Source organism: Takifugu flavidus, chromosome 13 (genome assembly GCF_003711565.1).
Source record: "Takifugu flavidus isolate HTHZ2018 chromosome 13, ASM371156v2, whole genome shotgun sequence".
NCBI lineage: Eukaryota > Metazoa > Chordata > Actinopteri > Tetraodontiformes > Tetraodontidae > Takifugu > Takifugu flavidus.
In genome coordinates this window covers 13126954-13148302 of record NC_079532.1, presented here as the reverse complement: position 1 = coordinate 13148302, position 21349 = coordinate 13126954, and the positions used below count along the sequence as shown (strand labels likewise).

Genomic DNA, 21349 nt, shown 5'->3' with positions numbered 1-21349 from the left:
CTTTTTTTGTTTGTTTTTTTATTAGCGTACCATCAATCGTGTTGTGGCGTGCAACAGTGGCCCGCATGCCTCAGGTTGCTGAACCCTGCTCTCTACCTTTAAATTTTGATGGATCAGAAGATTTTGGTAATGGCTAACAATCAATTTTTCCCCCCATAACATCCCATCATTTGACTTTGTTCAGTGCATTTCAGAATACATTTTTAATTATATAATTCTATTGTACGATATAAATGTGTGTCAGGGCAGGTTGATTTTCAGCAGTAGGCTTCTGATAGCTGCAGCCTGGTAAACTCCTCAGACTAATGATCAATGAGCCACTTCCTCCAGTCTCTGAACTTCAGTCATCTCTTATCTCCTGTCTCAAGTGAACTTTAACCTACACGCAGCAACTCCGGCAGCAGCTGAGGAAGAAAGCCGTATAAATGTGTTCTTTTTCAGAGACGACCGTTTCTGGAATAGCTATTCCTAGCACGGGAGGATGGTGAGAAAGGACAGACCCGCTAAGGTGTGTATTGTATGTGTGTATGTGTATTGTATGTGTGTGGACCATGATGAGACACTTTTCGTTTTTCCGTTTTGTTTTACAGATGACGCAGAACATGTTTCAGGAGGGGCTTTATCACGTGTTTTTCAAAGACTCTCCCAGAACATCAACGAAGGCTCCCAGTTCCGGCGCGCTGACCAATGCCAGGATTCATCGTTGGTTTGGGACTGTGGTGAATACCAGACTTTTAGTCAGTGGGGTACGCAGTGTGGCATTAAAGGGTTCCTTTCTGCCCTTTGACCCCTCTTTTCTATTGGTTACGGCTCTTGATTCATACCTTTCATTCACCCTCAGGTGGTGCAGATCATCTGTGGCTTCGCTTGCATATTAACCACAGTCACTCATGCATGTGTGAGCTACAGTTGCTCTGTTTCCATGTCAACACCTGTGTGGTCGAGTCTGTTTGTGAGTCTACACACACACACACACACACACACACACACACACACACACATGCATCATCATTGTACTTCTATCTTTGTGAGGACTTTAATCAGAATACTGCATAACCTAACCCCTTACACTAACTCTAAACCTAATTTTATTCCTAACTTTAAAACCACGTCCACTCTCAAACACACACACACACACACACACACACACACACACACACACACACACACACACACACACACACACATTGTGGAAGAAGAGAGAGCCAGTCCTGTCCTTGGACCTAACTGATGTGTCTTTGCAGTTTATGGCTGCGGGTTGCTTGGCAGTGGAGGTGCAGAGGAAAGCTAATAAATTAAAGGTGAATGCTCGGAGTGATCATTTAAAACGTGGCATCTTTTCCGAATGTGCCCGCGGTAATTGCAGCTTTGTATTCCCACACTTTTGAGCAGATCATTGGTCTGATGGGGCTGAACGTCTTCAGCCTGCTGTTCGGCTTCTCTGCTCTGCTGGCTAACAGCCTCGTAGCTAAACAGCCTGTGGCGCTCAGCACAGACCAGCAGGTTAGTCTGTTGTCACAGCTGCTTTTAAATATGCTTCACTAAAGGTGATTCTTAGCAAGGTTTTGGGGGATCAACAAGCAGCAGTAGATTCTTTATATCTCTGATACTCAGTATTCGGTTCACCTGTCAGTGGTCACCGTGTTGTGTCTGATCTCTTTTTACATGCGAGGTTAGTACAGGATTAACTCCCTGGCTCTCTTGTGGGTTTTCTCTAGCGAGTCGGTTCATATGTTGCAAAAGGAAGCTCCGTAACGTTCACTGTAAAGTGTTTTTTGGCCTCAATCTACATACTGTTCATATCCTGGAGAGGCCTTCAGCGCTACAGCACCCCCGTCATTCAGGCCTACAGTCGGATCTCACAGGTTCGTATCACAGAATTTAGTCTGGGTGTGGAGTTTAAGTTATCCCTAATGTCAGCCTCGCTTTATTCAGGATCCAGATGGACCTCTGCTGGAAGATGAAGAACTTGATCTGTGAATGTCACCGAGTTATTTTAAATTGTGGATTTTCCTCAAACAACCAGCAACAGCAAAGCTCCAACTTTGAAAACACAGGTGTGATCGTGATGACGACAGCCCCCAAAACTGATTAAAGGCACCCAAAGTTGTCACAGCGTTTTGACTGACGCTGCCCGTGATCACCGCTAGAGGGCAGCACCACCCGTAAATCCAGCTGCTCAGCTTTAATCTTTGCTCGAGGATCTAGTTTTAATTTACCATGTTTAGTTGGCGCAGGCACATCAAACACTGTACTGTTTATTAAACTGGTTATATTTTTTATCAGTTTAGCAAAAAAATATAAGTATATGAGACATATTATTGCAGACATATTTGTACCAAGAATGTCATTAAAATGACTGCATTTTGTATTCTTAGTGTCAGTTCAGATGTAAACACCGTCAGCACAATGTGATAATATTAGCAACATCTGACTGACATTACTACATTTGTAACATGATTGCTGCATGTAAATATAGTTTGAATTTCTTATTTTATACTTTTCCGTAGCAAAAAAGTCTCTCTCTCAAATCTATTACATATGTAAATAAACTGCTGATTACTTAAATAAAGGATGAGGTGGTTCTATATTTTCTTTGGTTCCTCACGATGGGTTTATATTAAGACTTCTGCCATCAGTAAATGTGGGAGCCACTGTAGCTGATGTCTCTCAACACCATAAGGACCTTTAGTGTGTTTTAAAAGCATCCAATTTTTTAAAAAAGGAATAAATTTATAAACTCCTTTGAGAGATTTGAACAGAACTGTCTTATCCTAACCATCAGCATTAACACCTAAACCTCAAAAACACCTTTGAAGCTGTGGGGACCAGGTAAAATGTCCTCACTTTTCTAGTAACATGCATATTCCGCTCCTCACCATATAGAATGTGCAAGAACACTGAGAAGAACAGAAAAATCTCATTGCAGAGAGAGGCTGATTTCTCACGGCACGACTGGCTAACAGCTTCCAGCTGTTGCTCGGTTGGGAGGGTTGCTATGGGAACGAACAAGCATGGAGAGTAATGTGGATCCATTGGCGAGTGGACAGAGAAGAAGCTGATGGAGGCTGGACGACGAGTCCACAAACAAACAGATGATTTTTTAATGGACTTTGGCTTGATTGAAAGTATCCAGTTTCCCACTTTTCCTATTCTTTAGTTGTGGACAGTTTTTTCTTTTAAATATGAAACTTTTATGCATAAGAAAAGTGAAATGTGTTTAAAAAACCCAAAAGGCAGCTTCTGCAGCTGCTCTTCCCATCTGAGTCTCAGTGTCTCAGCGTGCATCCACAGGAAATCCTGCAGTCCCGTCTCCTTCGTCTCCTGGGAAGAGTCGAAAAGGAAATGACTGAGACTGGTGATGACAGGACGGTGAGTGTGTCCACATGCAGGGGGGGGGTAGCAGCTGGGGGGGGGGTCCCCATTCATAAAGTCTGGCCTTTATGTTGTGTCACCGTGAACTGGACAGAAAGAAGCACTCCTTAGAACATTCATCAATAATTTATTTTTTCTTTATCTGAAGAACCACCACGGCTTCTCATCTTGAAAATTCATCAATTTCCAACAACACGGTTTTGAAAAATGTAAAGTTACTATACAAATTTTAATAGAAAAAAAAGAATAAATTAACTGTGGAATTGCCTTTTTTTCTTTTGTTATTCCACTTTTTTTTTCTCTACAACACCTTTAATGTTTTGTTACTGTTGAACAGAACTGATGAAATCGAGTTACATGCTCTATTGTCTGGTACAGAAGTGTTGTACTAAACTGTTGGTTAGCATTTCTTTTGCACACCTGGTATCAAATCTATCGTAAATGATGAAGCGTTGTCAGGATCCTACGTGACAGAGCTGTAACTGTAGTCGGTTTGTAGCACCTGAAAGGGTCGTAACAATGTCAGAAAAGCAAAACACGGCTTCATAGAAAATGGAATATTGATAAAAGGATAAATGTGAACGTTTAAAACCCCCACAAAACCTTTAATGGCGCCCCTCTGGACATACAGGAAGGGGCTGATAAAGGATTTCATATCTCTTGGAGTGGTACAGAAAACATTTTTTTTAGAGCTCAGAGATTATGGGATGTTCAGAGCTACAGAGGGTCGGCACGTCACACTTCTTCACATCGGGCTCAGAGGTCAGAGATTACCACTGCACAGAACAGGTAAGGGACAGAGGTGGTAGTGTTAGCGGGTTAGAGGCTGATCATCTCTGGGTGTGTGTGTGTGCGTGTGTGTGAGACGGCGGAGCTGCCAGGCATGCACGGGGGACTCTAGCACATCAACACGGGATGCCGGGTCCAACCTTATCCTTTGACCAAGCACGGTTCAATAACATGAGCGAAGTGTGAGGGAAATGTCCATAACTCTGTTATTAAGCATCGAAGCAGGATTCTTTTCTGACAAGAGGAAGGTGAGGGGGTCGGATCCTGGTGCTGCTAAAACATGCAACACTCACTTCACTTCTGTCATACAAAACTAGCTGTGCTTTTCTAACCCTGTACTCAGTATCTGCTTGCTGACTGGGATGTGTGGGGGATTATGTCCAATGAAGGAGGTCAGGGGACATTTTTCTATGGCTTCACTTCTGCCCCAACGGTGGGCTTCTATTTATGGTCAACCAGAAAGTCTCTGTCGACTATAAATATCTTAAAAAAACTATTGTTGGTGGTTACCTTTACTTTCTTACAGTAGCCCCAGGCTAATGGATGCTCTTGTGCTTTTGAACGAACATTATGTCTGAATCGTGCATGACTGTAAACGCTTGTTTGGTGATGAATCGAGTAGAAACTGTGACGCGCTCATGCGTTTGGCACCGATAACTGCTCTGTTGAGGCCGTGCGTTGGCTATGAAGAGAGGGGCAAGGCAGAGAAATGGAGGTTAAACGAAGAACAGAGTAAAACTCCTGCCTCGGTATCAGCCACAGGTCACGCTAACGGGACCTTATTTTGGAACTTTCGGGGGAAGAGGAAAAAAAGAAACCTTGGAGTCAGGACGTCTTAGTGCTGATCACAGTGCATAATGTAGTGGAGCAAAGGGATCTTGACAGGACACGATGTTTAAAAAACATGTTATAAAGTTACTGATTAAAAACATATATTAATGCCAAAACTCAAAAATCTCTCCCTATGGTGCTCTAATAATTCCCAACATCCACCTCGGTTGTTTGATGAAGGTTCAGCCAGTTTGAATATTTGTACACTGTTAGTTATTGCTATAGTCCTCTTGAAAATCCCAGATCTCTTCTCATGGAAGGTCTGACTTCACACAGTTCTCTGTCGGAGCACCGTCCCAGGCGTGACCAGTCAATCCAGTTGTGGTCTTTGGTTGTGGGTTAAATTGAGAGTGTCTGATCTTGTCATTTCAATGTTTGTTTTCATCTCTTAATGAATATGTGGATTAAAAAAAGAGAAAGAGAGGGACAATGATGGGAAAGAGGAACAGGAGGTTTCAGCAGTGGCTCAAAAGTAGCAGGCAGGTATCGTCTGGCTGGGTGGAAGTGGAGATGCTGAGATATGAGACACGTCCTCGAGCTGTAGGAGTTGAATTGTACACCTGATGCTGCTGTGCTCTCTCCTTTCTCTTTGCGTCTCTTCCACGGCCTTGTTTCCGTGTGCTGAGGGTGGGGAAAGAACGGGCTGCAGGACAACGGTTCACCAGGTGAAATCGGATCTCACTGAAGCCCAGCAATCGTGTCCCTGTCCGCGGCAGGACGGACGGCTGTGACAAAGAGGTGAAGGGACGGATGGAGCGCAGGTCTTCACAAGGCTCGTTTCCAGCCGGCCGCTCTGTTTAGGGCAGGGGTTTGTTGGGGGCCTTGTGGATGAGGTTGTTGGTTGTCAGTGGGGGGTGTGAGACAGTGGAGAGGCAAAAGAAGGGTTTGATGGTACTCTGCTGGGCCCTTTTGGGAAGGTCTCAGACCAGGGTTCCAGGTTTGGCCTTGTCACGTCCGTACCACTGCACATCTGCCAACTCTGAACACAGGGGGCTGCTGAGAAAACAGCTGTCACTGAAAGACCTGCAGGGGCAAACAACACCGGGATGAAGGCCTCAGACACACACGGGTCTCTTCGAACAAACAAATGTAAGCTGGGGTTTGATTCCAACAGTCACTGAGATACAGGAACACACCCTGGACCAGTCACCTGTCCACCACAGGACACACACTCCCACCCAGGGGCAACTTAGGGTCTCCAATCAACTGAAAGTCCTTGTTTTTGGACAGTGGAGGTTGAGGTGGTGACTGTATTTATGTTCCACTGACTGGTCCAGTGTGTGACACAGGGACTGTGGATTTGCACTAACCTTTGCATTTTGATGACACAAATACCGGTGAGACTGGTAAAAAAAGGGTCACATAAAACACGCAATCTGCTATTAGTGCTGCTTGTAAATCCTGCGATTGAGCGGACCGTCGTGGTCGTGTCGTAGAGGAGAGCACATGCAAAGATCAGATCCGAACCCAGCCACAGACAGAGTGAACAACACAGATAAATAAATAACTACAAGAAATTGCGCGGCATATTGTCACATTGTCAGCCTCCAGAGTTGTTCGCTCATAAGTGCGTGGTCAACGAGCAGTGATGTCACACGTGGCCAACGTAGGTTTTTTTGTAATGCCAACTACCGGTAGCTTTTGTGGAAACGACAATTGAGGCCCGATTGAGAGTAAATGCGGCACAGCCGTCACATTCTGGTTTCTGCAGTGTTGGACTTTAGGTTCAGAACGCTGGTAGGCTGAGAGCACAGACTGTACCTCTATGCATCAGAGCTGGGCTGAGGGGGAGACTGACAGGTGTCCTCAGTAGGAGAGCTGTCTGCTGTGCCTCTAAACCAGGAGAGAGGACACACACAAACACACACACACAGGGAGGGTGAGTTAGTAAGGACAGAAAGCCGGAGAAATAAATATTAGGAAGTATTGAAGGGTGAGGAGGGTGTGAGATTTAAAAGAGTGTAAGGAAAGGAACAAAGGTGCAGTGAGTGAAACATGAACACAAACCAGCAGAAGACAAAAGTGACATCATTTGGTTATGAGCATGAGTCAGTTTCAAAACAGAAGCCAAATCACATTATTATCCATGGGTTTCATTCAAACGTGAGAAACACTTCAGCCGACAGGTAAAACAGACGACGTGAAAACGAGATGCTAAGATGCAGTCGCCCCCCGAAACCATCGTCAATTCAACCTTTAGCGCCGTCGCTCCCGACTGCTGCCGTGTGTGAGCGCGTCTCTTACCCGCTCTGCCAGTTGAGGATGTGCTGTGGGCTACAGGGAGGGGTGGGTGTGACTGCTTGTTCGCTGGAGGGCGTCATACTCCTCTGACTGTGGGGGGACGCAGCTACGGGGAGAACTGACAATTAGTTGCTACAGGAGACAACACGTAAAGGAGGAGACATCTAAATATAAACAAAGGCTACAGTGAAAGGGCTCAGGGGTGGTGTGCTGACTGAGCGGGGTCATGAAGGTCACTTGACCACACACGGAGCCTCGTTGGCGCAGTAGGCAGCGCGTCAGTCTCATAATCTGAAGGTCGTGAGTTCGAGCCTCACACGGGGCAACAGCTTTTTTTTCCATTTCAAGCGAACATAAACTTAAATGGAAATCCTAATAAACATAGTCTGACTAAACCAGTCAGTCTTCATTAACTTAAGCACATAACGCTTCACTTAGGAAACCAGAGTTAATGTCAAGAAAGACCCACCTGGTGAACTTTTGGCGAGTGTCCCGACTCGACTTCCCCGACCGTGTCCCAGCGTTCCTTGCTGTGACCCAGTCTCGGAAGACGTAGATCCTGAATGTGAGTGATTCCTGTCTTTCAGGCTCCCTGAGGACCTCTGATACCAGCACCTCAGCTCCTCAGAGACTGCCGCCCTGCCCCCACTGCCACCACCCTCTCGCCCCAATGATGGAGTCCGTACGATCTGAGAGCGAGAGGGCGTGAGTCTCCCGCTGCCCTCTCCCCCTTCGTCTCCTCCCCAGGCCTCTTTGTAAAGTCCACCGGCCGTGTAGGAGCTGGAGGTCTTGAACTGAGCCTTCACGCTGTAGTGGCCCTCCTGGTCGCTCTCCAAACTGCGCACCACCACAGGGTTGGGGCTGCCCTCCACATAAAGTGGGTACTCCTTGATGCGATACTGGGAGGAGGGCTGGCTCTGGCTGTGGAGGTAGATTCCATGCTGTCCCCCTCCCATCCCACCTGCACCAGAGCATCCACCAGTTCCATTTTTAGCTGCCAGGTTTGGCATGGAGCCAGAATTAGAGGAACCTAGATGACCTGCAGATCTGGATGGAGGCCAAATAAACAAGTCTCAGTTCTTAACTCTTCCAATTTAAGATAGTACCGTATTGGCCCGAATATAAGACGACCCTGATTATAAGACGACCCCCTCTTTTTCAAGACTCAAGTTTGAAAAAAGACTTTTTGAACACCAAATTAATTTTTATACAGAAAATAATTACAGTACATCTGAAACAAATGATTATATCTTCGACCCACTTTTCTCCAGATTGTCGCTACATTTCTCTATTTTCTGTTATCTCTTCTCTTATTTTCTTCTCTTTTCTTTCTTACCGCTATTTTTTTATTTTTCTTCTTCGTGCTACCGCTATTTTTATTTTTCTTCTTCGTGACAGGGGTTCGCTTTTCCCTGGGACGTTAAGTTCAGCATTCGCTTCAAATATATCTGGCGCCATCTAGCGTTGTGAATGGGTATAATGTCTAGACCGCGAATGTAAGACGACCCCCACTTTTTCAGTCTTGTTTCAACGCAAAAAACACCGTCTTATATTCGGGCCAATTCGGTATATGTGAAACAAGAAGTGGTACACAGGCTCACCTATGTCTTTGCCGCTGCCGCTGCCTGGCTTTGGAGGGCGAGTCCTCTCCCAGCGTAGAGTAGTTAGGGTTGCTGCCAGGGGGCCCACCGGAGGGGTAATAATGCTCCGAGCTGCTTTGGCTGGTGCAGGAGGAGCAGTCATCTAGTGGGTCAGAGCCATTGGAACTGCGTCCTGGACCCAGAAAGAAATCAGGGCTGCCCAGTGTGCCCAGGGCATGAGGGTGCGCGTCGGAGTCAGACGCCAACAGTTTTCCTTGGGACTCGAGGCTTGAGCTGCGGTTCCTAAAGTGCTGAGCGAGGCTGTGCAGACGGGTGGGACTGATGTCCACTGACCTATAGCGTGTAGAATCATTTCAGAATCTTTTCAACACTGACTGGGGTTTAATAATATGTTTCCAAAATTCATACAGGCGCTTCATTACAGTTAAACTATAAAACTGACCTGGTGGAATGTACATAGTGTGGGGTTCTGGTCTTAAGGTCTGGGGTAGATGGCATGCTGGACTGGGAATTCCAGTGAGGCAAGTTCCTGATGGGGCTGCTCTGCAGGGAGTTACTGCCCCCAGCTTCCGCGCTGCCGGAACTTGGGAAACGCCGATGACTTGAGAAGAACCAGAGAGGAAAGAAAGCATTTGTGATTTCTTATATGCACAATCCAACGGAAAGAAATCATTTCATTTACGAGTTGAACATTTGGCAGGACTGGATACATTTGACTTCCTCTTACCTTGAGTGTGAAGAGCGTTTTTTCACTTTTTCATATGGCTCATCTAGTGAAGATTCGCTCCACATTTTGGGTTTAATGGGCGACTTATCATAGTCTGAACGTGTGTAGTGCATGTGTCGCAGACCGTCCAGGGACTGCGGAGGAGGAGGCCGGCTGTGCGATGGTGGCCGAGGAGGGAGGCCCTTGTGAGGAGATGCTACTGGAGAAAAAGTGGGGGTGCCTGTAACTTGAGGATCATCTGAAGGATGAAAAATCCCTTGATTAATGTGGGACATTAAAGAAAAGATACGATTTTATAATGTAACATTAGTTCGAGTGAGACTCACCGTCATCCAAGACCAATGCATCAGATAACGAGCTGTCTTCAGAGCCAATATTCGCTTCTACAACATACAGAAACAGAAAAGTTAAAGGTTGACCACTTGCTAAAGTCAGAACTTATGAGTCTGCTAGAACCAAGTAGGTAACAAACATCTGAACAAATCCACACAGACTGACACACACATGTTAAAGCAAATGCAGCAAGCACGTGTGTAGAGTTTTCAAGCTACAAAGGAATGTCAACAATGTAGCTCTGGGGTCCACGAGGACAGAGGTCAGATGTCAGCAGCCACACAGGCCTCGTTGGCGCAGTAGGCAGCGCGTCAGTCTCATAATCTGAAGGTCGTGAGTTCGAGCCTCACACGGGGCACTGCCTTTTGTTTAATACAATTACTATACTGGCATTGTGTGAGCAGAGAAGAGCTAATGTGGTGTTGGTCCAAGCTAACACATATGAACAAACACAAATGTACCTTCTATGATGAGCGAAGCCCTCTGAGTGGGTTTCTTGCCAGAACGAACCCGGTATTCATTAATAGAGTTCTCTATCTCCTGCAGCTTCTTTAGCGCATTCAGATAAGAAGTCTTCCTCTGTTTCTTCAGCTTCTTGCTGTTCACATGAGGGTCACTGGCCAGGCGCCTTGCTGCCTCCGTGATCTGGGACTGAATAGCAAACTCCCGCTCCAAGCGCTCCAGTTCTTCTTCCTGGGACAAGAATGAGCGAAAGCATGCAATGTTTGAGTGACCTCAGCTGGGTAAGACGCAGGATTCGTCCACAGCTGCTTGCGCGACTCTGCAGACACATATTCAGACAGTAACTCTCCCATGCAACATATTTGGATAGACACACAGCGGCCCTGCTAGAGACAACAGACGGCGGAAATCCTTTATCTTTGTTGCAGCACTGCGATTTCTCATCACTTCCCGCTCTAATGAGAAACTCTGTCCCCCCAGTAATAACAAATTCACCATTAATCTGGCCTCCTTTCTTCTACGCTGACACTTCTGAGATTTGTAGAGCAGAGACATGTGATCCAAGAACAACAGACAAAACACTGAGTGAAACACAGATGATTAGTCAAGATATAGGTGAGGACACAGATTATTTCACTTGCCCTCAGACAGGCAAGGCAGTCACGCATTCAGAGGGCAATAAACCCTGAAAGACCTCGGTTCTAAAAAATTGTTCCTGGTCTCACTGTTGCCTGGGTGGATTCTGTTTCCCCGTGTGTACATTTTTAAGGTGTTTTATCTAAATTAAGACACAATCCCTCTTTCCTTCAAAGTCAACTGTGGAGTCTTTTCAATATATACTATCTGAGCAAGACACACGCACGAGCGCGCTGCCAATGCACATACAGGCAGGCCCACAATCCCACTATCAACACTTCCTGTGGCGAGAATGCTGCCAGACTATTTTTAGAAGTTCTGCTGGTGGAAAAACTACTCGTGGCACAAAAAGGGAGCTGCACAGCTACTCTCAGAAGGGCTTCTTTCTGTTTCCTTCACATAAATGAATACGAATTTTTTTTTAAAAAAAGCCCAGGCGCAGACAAGCATGAAGAAAAGAGGGAATTTTTGTTTTGTTTCAGGCATTAACGGTTTGTTAAATTCACCTCTCCCTTGGGAAGAATTTTCTGCTCGTCCAGTTTGAAAGCAGTACCGATCTTGCGTCTCACTGTGGGTGGCTCCTCTCCAGGATCCAGAGGATATTCCTTAGGAAGCTTTCCTGTCAACTCCTACAAAGAGGACATTTTAGGTTTAAAAGAAGGGACTAATAAACATTGTTTTCGCTTTTGTCATTAAAACGGGCTTCGTTCCTCGTACCGCTTCTCTGATGCAGATGCTCTTGAGTTCTTCTATTCTTTGTTTGAGTGTTTCTTCCAGTGCTTCCTGTCTGGCCCTCAGCGCTGCTAGCATGTCTTTCTTAGCCGTCTGAGAGCTGTCAGATTCCTGAGAGCCTGCAAGTCATGGAGAAAATGTGATTAGAGGGCAAAAATCAAGAATGCGTGTGCGATGCGGTCCTGTTTTTGGTGTGTGTGTGTGCATGCAAGACTGAGAAGAACAAAACGTGCATACACCTGCCAGCCTGACAGGATGTTTACAGGGAAGTGAATGGAACATTTCGATAAGGAAATTGACATTCAGTGGTGTCTTTGTGTGTTTCAAGACAGGAGTTGCTCTGGACAAAATGACGCGTATCCTCGAAGGCCCGACGTAGTGCCTTGTCCTTTCAAAAGTTCATTGCTGGGAACAAGAACACCACCCCCCAATCTATTTATGCTATCAATGCATCTATTGTTTTACAGGAATCAAATTAACATTGTTAAATTGCAGTCAGATTACTGTCCTATAAAGCATATTCCCACAGGCAGTTTTTACACAAGCATAAAATGCAAACATCATTTTAATTGCCCTTTACTAATTAATGCTTGGTTTGGTCAGTTGCTTGCTAAAGCTCCTTAGATCCCACCCTGACATTGCTTAAAATGTCAGACATGGTCTTAATTCATGGACAAGGTTAATTTCACAGCCACACTGATGGAGACAAGCAGGCTGCTGGGGGAAATGCACAAATGTGACATCGCAGCTGCTGCGGCCTGTTTATGTTGCCGGGCAGAGATATCCCCCACTAGTGGGTCATGAAAACATGTGCATGTATAGAAAGGAGCGACAAGCATGAAGAAGGTATGTGATGGTGGAATTTCGATAGAACAAAGAGAAATAAATGCCTGAGGGTTAGTATAGATTTGTAATGGTGTAAAGACATGTTCCTCTGGGGGATTAGACAAGAAAAAACATCAAAGATGAACTAAAACAGTGATCTTTAATCAATTATGGCCATTAAGATTGTAATGCTGCACCTCTTCTGGCACACCCACTGTTCACAGCTGAATGATACATCTGTGACATGGATCCTTAGAGGGTCCGTTCACATGAGCTTCACATGTCGGAATATTCAGGACAGAATGACCTCCTTCCGTGAGCAGCTGCTTCTGTCTCTCCAATGAAGCCCCCATGAGCAGTTACATGGTCGCCATCACAGATACAAGGACGTGGACATGTTATATTCCACCGTGTGTAAATAAAGTTCTACGTGCTAGCTAGCTGATCTCACCAAATGGTCATGTTCATCATGTTTCACTTTCTCACAGACGTGCACACACAGTGGACTGACCTGAGGACAGCAGACTGCCACTGCTCCCGCTTATGATTTTGCCCTTGCTGCCCATGTTGGCCAGTTTAGAAGTCTTCAGAGTTCCCGTTTCCGTCAGGTCTATGGCGATCTCGCTCAAACTCCGCGCAGCGTGGATCTTAGACTGGTGGAAGATGGACGGAGCGGCTTTATCAGTGCTCATCATTAAGCAGTTTAACTGCAACATTCTGCTTGCTGGATTCGCTGAGCCGTGTCTGTGGGTCTATGAACCGACCTTGCTCTGCTTGCGGTCCAGGTAGAACTGGTGTTGGCTGATCGCCATGGCCCAGATAGACTTGATGAGTGCAGGACAGGCGTACCACGTGTGCACAGCGATGCCACTGTGACCAAATGTCCTTCTCGTCACCGACGCCCTACAGTAGGAGCGGACACAAAGCCTCCTTATATACACTGAATGCACAACATAGACATACAGATGCATGCAGAGATATATTAACACCCTCACTACTGCTTCAACAGCACCAGACATAATTAAAGACTGCAGAAGGCAAACCTGGAGGAGACCTTTTCAAAAAGCCACACACGATTCCATTGTATACTCATCCTTTTTTCAACATGCAGCTTTAGCCGAGCAGCAGCACAGCTCACCCTAATGACAGCCTCCTTTAAAGAAAACACCGCTGCTCCCTGGTTCACCCTGTTACCCGCCTTCCCTCGCTCCCCTTCCCACTGTCTGTACAATAACACTCGACTTATGGAGCCATGTTAAATAAACACCAGGAGGTCACTTCCTTCGTACAACAACTTTCACACAGTCATCCACCCTTCTGTGGTCAACAATCACAGGTTCATACAGCATGTTTGTGTTTGTAACTAGACAAGTGAATTAATAATCACTTAAGCCTATCAATCTCTGCCAAGCTCCCAGGGGACATCCCTAATAACTCACCCCATTGCCAAGACAAATACCACAGCTATTAGTGAATTTGATTCTAATCTCTTTTCCTGCACTCTTCTACATGTAGCACCAAGTTTATTACGTTAACATATGGAACAGTAATAAAAAAACAATAAAAACTACTGAAAGGTATCCGCAAACCTTTTTTTTCCCTTTCAAATTCAAGCATAATTCAGAAGTAATAAATCACAGAGAACAATAAAAGTGGGAATCAATTAAAGAGGAGATAACAAATATTCACACCGGCTTAAATCTGTGATATAAATTTACCTCCTGGGGTCATGAACTTCGACCGAAAACTTCTTCTCTCGGAAGTAGAGATTTTCCAACTGGCGCCATTGGAACACCTGAGGTATCAGAGAAATACACGCTCTTGAGGGCTGCTCACGCAAAAAGCATGCTTCACGTGAAAGTCCATGCTGAATTCAGCCAAATCCTCAGTCCTATTTTACTGTTTGTTAACAAATGCACTACATAAGGAGAAAGCACCCTGAAGAGAGCTGCAGGAGGAGGAAGAGAAGAGGACCTTGTCAGGAGCTCTCTGATTAAGTCCAGACCAGCGTTGTCCACAGTTGATCCCTTCCTTGGATGACTTCACTTGGAAGAAAGACAGTGTCGGAGGAGGGAGGAGGCTTTCTTTCCTCTGCTAGTTTTTTTCTCTCCCTCCTTTCCGTCCTCTTTACAGACCATCAGCTCCTCTTTAAATGCAACCAAAGCCAGCTGGGCGAGAAAGTTTTCCCTGGGACATGCTCTACACCGTGTGTGTGTCTTAAATCCTCCCAGGCACAGAGGAACAGAACATTATGAGCCCATGGGTGTTCTCCATCTGTAGGCGTCCGTGTGTGTTGGAGGGGAGAGAGTGTGTACAGTTGGGTTTGCTCCTCTCCTGAAGCTTTGCTGGGAGAATTGTGGAGGGGGGGGGCGTTTATGCCTCCACTCCCACTGACCCCTCCTCCCTCCCTCAGGGACTGTGCTTCCTGCCTGGAGCTCTGTGGTTGGAAGGTGTGTGTGCATGTGCGTGAGTGACAAGGGGTCGGGGAGGAGTGATGAAGGGGGAAGGAAGCTTTTTGTGGCCCCAGCAATTGAAATACCCCTGCTTTGTTTAGTCAGACCTGAGCGCGCGCGCACACACACACACACACACACACACACACATACACTCACACACACAATAGCAAGTCGGAATCTGTTTCTTGTTACAGAAGGAGGGTGGGTGATTTCAGACCAGGAGTGGGTATGCATTTGTCAGCTGCAGCAGACATGCAAACACACACATGCAAACTTTTAATGTTCAAACTGCGATAAAAGAAAGGAAAAGACAAGTTGTCAATATTAAGACTAAGGGTAAAGTAAAGGCGCATATGTTCAGAAAAGAATCTAAGGGGAGGTAGAGAAGAAACAGGTCATAGCCCAGACATTTTAACTAGCTTGGAATACAATGAACAGGGAGATAAGAGGGAGGAAATTAGATAAGAGCAAGAAATATGACGTGATGATGAAAAAATGTTAACGCAGTGATCACTCCATACACAGAGGAACACAAGCACGTTGGAAAAAAACTGGCAGTCTTATTAAATCTGCTGTTACCATACCTTTTTAACAGGGTGTGACCTGCTAATGTAGCGTGGTTCTAAATATAGTAAGAAACTGCGAGTGTGTGTGGTCATCCTCGGGAGTGAACAAGTTTTTAGAAGCAGGTTTAAGAAACAAACCACATTTTACATCAGCAGCACTGATGCTTTGGGAGCTAATGTGTGTGTGTGTGTGTGTCCGTGTGTGTCCGTGTGTGTGTGAGAGAGAGAGACTAGTGCTTAAATATATATTCTGTAATTGAAAACCACTTAGAACAAGATGCAATGAAGTTAGATGGAGGATATTTGTAGATACATAAGTGTGAGCTACTGAACATTCGGAAATTTGAAACTTAATGGTCTTCGGTTCAATAATATCTTAACAATAAACAAGCTGGTGGGACAGAGCCTCATTTGCCAGGAAGCTGAAGGTACACAGGGAGGATGTGGTTACAGCATGATAGATATGTGATAGTGGTAATTGACATCTGTTGCTAAGGCCTACATCGTCTCAAAATGACGTGACCATACACCCAAGCGGGCATCCATTACTGATGGCAAGGTCAGAATCCAGATTGTGGAAATGGCCTCTGTTCATGTAGCTCACTCCATGGGGATTACAGGAAGAATGGAGTTTAAATAGCATAGGCCTGTGCCACGACAGTCAGGCCAGATATTGTTGTTTTCTATAACTGGAGCAGAGGCTTTCAAAGGCTATTGTTCCAACCATGGGTGGAGTTATGGTGCGCAAGCTACCAGTTGTCGTGGAGATGCAGATACACTCCGGGGAACTTCCTGCTGTTTGTTTTGGTGGCAGCGTTTGGAAAGGTAACGTTTATTCCAAAACTAGAAAGAACAGCGAGAACCAATCAAATTTAATCAATTCTGAACACTGCATCGCTTCAGCGCAATCATTGTTGCGTGCACATATGGTGCAAAAAATATAAATTAGCATGTACGGTGGTATTAACAGTAAGTGCATGGTACTATTTGTTTGAACCTTGAAGCCTTCTCACAGCAAGTCCACCACCACGCACAGCCTATAAAATCTGTGTAAATGAGTTAGAACACACTAATGAGGCACTAATAATGTTTGTGGTTCAGCATTAAACCTGTTTGAGAGCCCACGTATGTGTACTCTGCGCGACCTGCGGTAAGGAAAAGGGGGAAAGTATTTTAAGTTCCGCAAATAAATCTAGAGGACGCTGTATTTAAGATCAACAGGAGCTCCCTCCTTAAAAGTCTAATCAAAAACAACTGTCGGCAGTACAAAAGGTGAGAAATCTTTTATGAACTTGGCTTAGAGACTTATAGTTTTAGAAGATACGTTTGCCAAAAACCTCAGCTTGCCGGTTTTCATAAATTACACTACTGAGTCACAGAACTTCAAACTTAAGCGATGACAAATTAAATAAATATGCTCCACCGAGTCAGTGATTACTGGTACCAGACAGAATGACTCACTAACTTATTAGCTTTTGTAATATGCTGATAAGTTTGATCTTACTGTTGGCTAAAATGGTGCGGATTACTATGAAAAGCTACAATCACGTCCCTCTTCTCACACACATTCACATTGCAAGGTTGCTTAAAATGTGAATGTGTGAGAGAAGAGGCAGAAGTTAGCGTGACAAAGATAAGAGGAAAGTTTCCCAGACCCTTCTTTTCTCTGTCCACAAACATGCAGAGTTAATATATGTTTTAAAAAAAGGACATTAACGTCTGCAGTAAGAGAGGAGACTTTTCTGTTCACCTGAAATGTGTCTTTATCAGGATGCACACAGGCAGAACACAATGCTGGTGGCAAACAGGAAAGCTGTGCCAGACAGGAAGTGTTCTTCAGAAATGTGAGTTCAGAGTTCATTCTAACTTTTATGAGAGCTTGGGTGCATGTTATCGACCAACAGTGCATTAGTGTGTGTGAATGCCTTGGTGGTCATTTGGTATGCAAGGATGCTGTTAACCCCGTTAACGCTCAATGAGACTGAGCAGAACGTCAAAAACCAAGGCCATAAACAAGGTCCTGGGTCAGGGGTGGGTCAAGAAAGGTTTCTGCAGATGACCCAGTGGATGCATCTACTGGGAGGAGGGTGCATTGATGGTAACACAGAAAGAAAAGCAGAACAGGAAGCAAAACATTCCTAGACTCAATGTCTCCAGTCAGTATAATATTGTTAGTGTTATATCTAAATACAATATCAAGGCTCACTAAATAAAAAAGACAGTTGGAAATAAGCACACTGCTCTTTAAAACAATAATAAAAACTGCTAAAACATAGTCTGGAGGTCATAGATCTTGGAGTGGCTGAAAGCTGTGCAGAGAAGACTTGGATGTGTGTTCCAAAGCCGGCTCACCTTTCTGGGTTTGACTTTGTCCTGGTGGTCATACTGGAAAATGCCTTTATAGCTCAGACCCAACCACCATGGGATCCCCTGCTTGTCCTAAAACACAGAAGCAAACAAGAACCCAATGACTGTTTAGCAGTAAGCAATTAAAAAAGAGTAAAATACTATCAAGGTCCGTGGTTTATGTGTTTATCTGAAATAAGAAAAGGCTCTAAAAATCTGAAAAGACTTGTAAATCTGTACCTTTACAGCATAATAATGAACTCCATATGTTGGCAGAGACTCCACAATACTCATGTAACTGTGGGGTGCAGAAAGACAGACGACGTTACTGAGAACACTTCATGTGGACAGATAAATGGAACAAGACTACATTTACAAATATTTACACGCTTACTTTACAATAGCTTGCCCTCTGGACTGCCCACTGAGCTTTTTATAATGCTCTATGACCCGATCCTCACTGTAAGACAGAAGAACAAAGGCAACAATTGATGGGAACAAATGAAGGGGAAAACATGAAGGAAAGGTTTTCTGGAAAATGAGCTGCTCCCTCACCAGTATGCCAGAGACGGGTGCTCCTTTAAGGCCTGGGTGGGCAGCGCAGGCAACTTTTTTAGGTCAGATCTGGTTGCATCATTACTGGGAAAGAGCAAACCAAAAAAACATGGTCAACAGTCGTTTCCTGCGTAAGCAATCTCACGAGAAAACATGTGCGATCATAACTGGCTTCAGTAAAAGCTAAAACATCAATAATAGACACCTTTTTGTGTCAAAGGATAAAGGATAAAGAGGATTTATCATCAAACTGATATAAAAAAAAGGATAAAATAGAGTTAATTAGACAGAAGACCAAAGAGGCTTGGCCTCAGATTGGTTTTTCAGAGCTCCTGCAGCAGGAGACCTAAACACTCTGCTCTAATCCCCCCGCCTCGCTCCAGAATTCTGGGGAAAGCCCTGGGAACATGACAACATATGAGCTCAATATCTGGAAGAGCTCCCATCCACCCTCTTTGGCTGTTCTTCAATGTGTGAATACAGCTGTAACATCTGGACTGGTCGCTGTCCAATCGCATTGGCATATGTGGTAAAGCACATAAACCTGACAGCTCAGTTCAGACCCCTATGACACTGAGACGTTACCCAAACGGAGAGGGAAAATACGTCTAAACTGAATCACCTTTTCAGGCCTTTTGAAGAGCTGTAAGCGGAGCTTTACTGTAATATGTCAGCGAGGTTTATAGTCTAACTACGAAAACAGGTCAAAGCCTCCTGTGCTTCTCGAGATGGGAGGTATCTTCATCTTTGTATGTGTTGAAGGCAGGAATAAAGAAGGGGGGAGAGGTGTTAAAGGAATGTCTCTAGAGTGTGTCAGATTCCCGTCCTCGACAACAGATAATGTTTATTTACTCCTTTCAAGGGTGGAAATGAGGTCAGAGGTGATCCATTCTGTAGCATTATCTGGTTACAGCAAAGGTATGAGTGGATGAGGGGTAACATAATTTTCAGCTGACATCACTGAATTACTGAATGGAGCTCAAATGGAAGGAGAGCATGACTCCACAGCAGCAAGGGGAAACTGTTGATGCTCACTGGAGCAAACCCAGGCTACAGCCTACAAGTGTATTCACACTATTTAAATAGATTCCAACACTGACTCAACGCCACAAACAACTACTGCGCTGTAAATGTAATTTAAGTGTGTGTTTACCTCGTGAAGTCACCTTTAGCCTCCTGTAGAATAAAGAAGGAAAGAGAACATTGATTAAAAAAAGCAGTTATGAGACTTGAGCATACAGTCAAAAGCTTTCATTTAGAACTTAATTGGATAAAGTGACCCGTTTAATCAGGAAGCTACAGACAATCTGGGACACAGCTAAAGAGGTGCAAACTACTTTTAAAGTAAGACTCATTGGAAATACTAATGTAAAGATACACCTATAGAGGCGGGACATCCACAAGAATACACATAAATAACAAGTCTCATCATACTTGTAGAATATAGGAAGCCAGTTCAAAGACCACATCACTGTCCACTTCAATAAGCTCCTGCAAAAAGATGGAACACGAAAAGTCAAACTCATTTCATGTCATATCCCACTACTGACTGCTACAAGCAAATAAATACAGTACAAACGATACTTGTGGTAAGCTCTACACCGGCCTCCATTCATCAGAGAAACTATGCCCTTCCATCTCTGACAGCTCCTGCTCTAGTTTCTCTGCTTCTGTCTGTAATTTCATCACATCTTGATGAAAATGGAGCTGTGATTAGAGGTAAATGAGGTCTGAGAGGGGCTGGGGGGATTAGGAGGGGCATAACTCTGTGCAGTTTTAAATTCTACTGTGACTCCATTTGTCCTCTTGCATGTGAAGGTGAATATTCCAGCAAACAACCCGCAAAAACTGTTTTACGTTTTTTTTATTAGTTTTTGTGTTTGAAGATTGTGTTTCGACGACACATATACATGGAACTGCAGCTTCCACGGGAATGGGGGGGGGGGGGGTAAGGTTGAGTAGGCAATGAGTAGTGGGTCAATTATTCCTGGAATGTTTCCTTTACAACCCACCTCTAAATGAGTTGGGAGATCAGACAGTGGGGATGAAACACTAGACAGAGCAAACCCACCCTGACTGTACCACCCAGGATGCCTACAAATCCTTTTACGTTCCCAAAGGGGCACAGAACATAGCTTTCACTTGATTCATAGAAAATGTATTCTCAGTGACCTGCACTTATATTCACCTAAACTTTCTGTCCTGCTGAAATGTGGAAAATCAGATCACTGCTCTTGTAACTTTACCACAGTTTGTGTTTTATCTGAATGATTTGACTGGAATTAATCTGCTTTTTAATTGCCTTTAAGGGCACTGGCGCCCTCTTCTGGACATTCGAAGCGGTTGTTTTACGCCAACGTGTCTGCTAATTATTGGAGCTATTTCAGACACCCTTAATTATCTTTGGTGGTAGCCATGGTGACAATCTGGCACATTTACAACAATTACATTCTAATCTATCTGAAGGCTGACTCACTGACTACACACAGTACTGAGTAGAGATTTTATCCATATTTTAATTCCCTCATAAACAAGCAAAGTAAATTTGCTTAAGCACTGACAGATGAGCAAGGATTTGCTTAATTCTTTGCTTCAGATATGTTTTCTGGGATTACGCCACACTCATTTCCTGTTAGACAATTTAGTAAAAAGTACTGCAAGATGGCTTCTCTTTCTTTCCAAACACAAATGTGAAGAAGTGGGTTAAAGTGATTATTGACCCAAATGATCACTTTACACTATTATTAATTTGAATTACCAACTGAGTACGTTTATGAATATTTTTGACACACACACAAAATTGTACATAATTACAGTCACAGAATTGTCCTTGTAGAACAAGAAAAAATCTGAAAAGATAATAAGAAATTACAT

The 21349-nt window shown here is 44.4% G+C and overlaps 2 protein-coding genes and 2 non-coding genes across 15 annotated transcripts in view; 3 read left to right on the top strand and 1 right to left on the bottom strand.

The window, feature by feature from the left end:
• The first annotated feature begins 40 nt into the window (after positions 1-40).
• si:dkey-30c15.13 (uncharacterized protein LOC558731 homolog) lies at positions 41-2572 on the top strand. Of its 2 annotated transcripts, none has more exons than XM_057053012.1 (7): positions 41-484; positions 591-746; positions 842-952; positions 1245-1301; positions 1393-1503; positions 1719-1865; positions 1936-2572. In XM_057053012.1, exons 1-7 carry the CDS (start codon positions 482-484, stop codon positions 1978-1980), a joined length of 630 nt encoding a protein of 209 aa, XP_056908992.1. In that variant the 5' UTR covers positions 41-481; the 3' UTR covers positions 1981-2572. The 2 variants fall into 2 exon arrangements, with proteins under 2 accessions (XP_056908992.1, XP_056908991.1); XM_057053011.1 differs by having other exon boundaries at positions 51-508.
• Positions 2573-3482: 910 nt separating this feature from the next.
• Positions 3483-21349, bottom strand: part of frmd4a (FERM domain containing 4A) — a 73171-nt gene continuing 55304 nt past the window's right edge. For 7 of the 11 annotated variants that reach the window (XM_057053001.1, XM_057053002.1, XM_057053000.1 and 4 more), the window contains exons 6-24: positions 19910-19966; positions 19629-19651; positions 18476-18559; positions 18315-18380; positions 18161-18218; positions 17927-18013; positions 14272-14347; positions 13317-13459; positions 13064-13205; positions 11713-11846; positions 11502-11624; positions 10359-10590; positions 9891-9947; positions 9565-9802; positions 9280-9438; positions 8838-9170; positions 7706-8283; positions 7240-7342; positions 3483-6018 (exon numbers count right to left, since the gene is read on the bottom strand). In XM_057053001.1, coding sequence (XP_056908981.1) covers positions 5916-6018; positions 7240-7342; positions 7706-8283; positions 8838-9170; positions 9280-9438; positions 9565-9802; positions 9891-9947; positions 10359-10590; positions 11502-11624; positions 11713-11846; positions 13064-13205; positions 13317-13459; positions 14272-14347; positions 17927-18013; positions 18161-18218; positions 18315-18380; positions 18476-18559; positions 19629-19651; positions 19910-19966 — 2796 coding nt within the window. In that variant the 3' untranslated portion in view covers positions 3483-5915. Of the gene's footprint in view, positions 6019-6756; positions 6829-7239; positions 7343-7705; positions 8284-8837; positions 9171-9279; positions 9439-9564; positions 9803-9890; positions 9948-10358; positions 10591-11501; positions 11625-11712; positions 11847-13063; positions 13206-13316; positions 13460-14270; positions 14348-17926; positions 18014-18160; positions 18219-18314; positions 18381-18475; positions 18560-19628; positions 19652-19909; positions 19967-21349 lie in introns of all 11 variants that reach the window. The other 4 variants (XM_057052995.1, XM_057052997.1, XM_057053004.1 and 1 more) reach the window with 3 other exon arrangements.
• On the top strand, positions 7489-7561 carry trnam-cau (transfer RNA methionine (anticodon CAU)). The gene has a single exon. It is a non-coding gene; the product is annotated as a tRNA-Met (tRNA).
• trnam-cau (transfer RNA methionine (anticodon CAU)) lies at positions 10183-10255 on the top strand. The gene has a single exon. It is a non-coding gene; the product is annotated as a tRNA-Met (tRNA).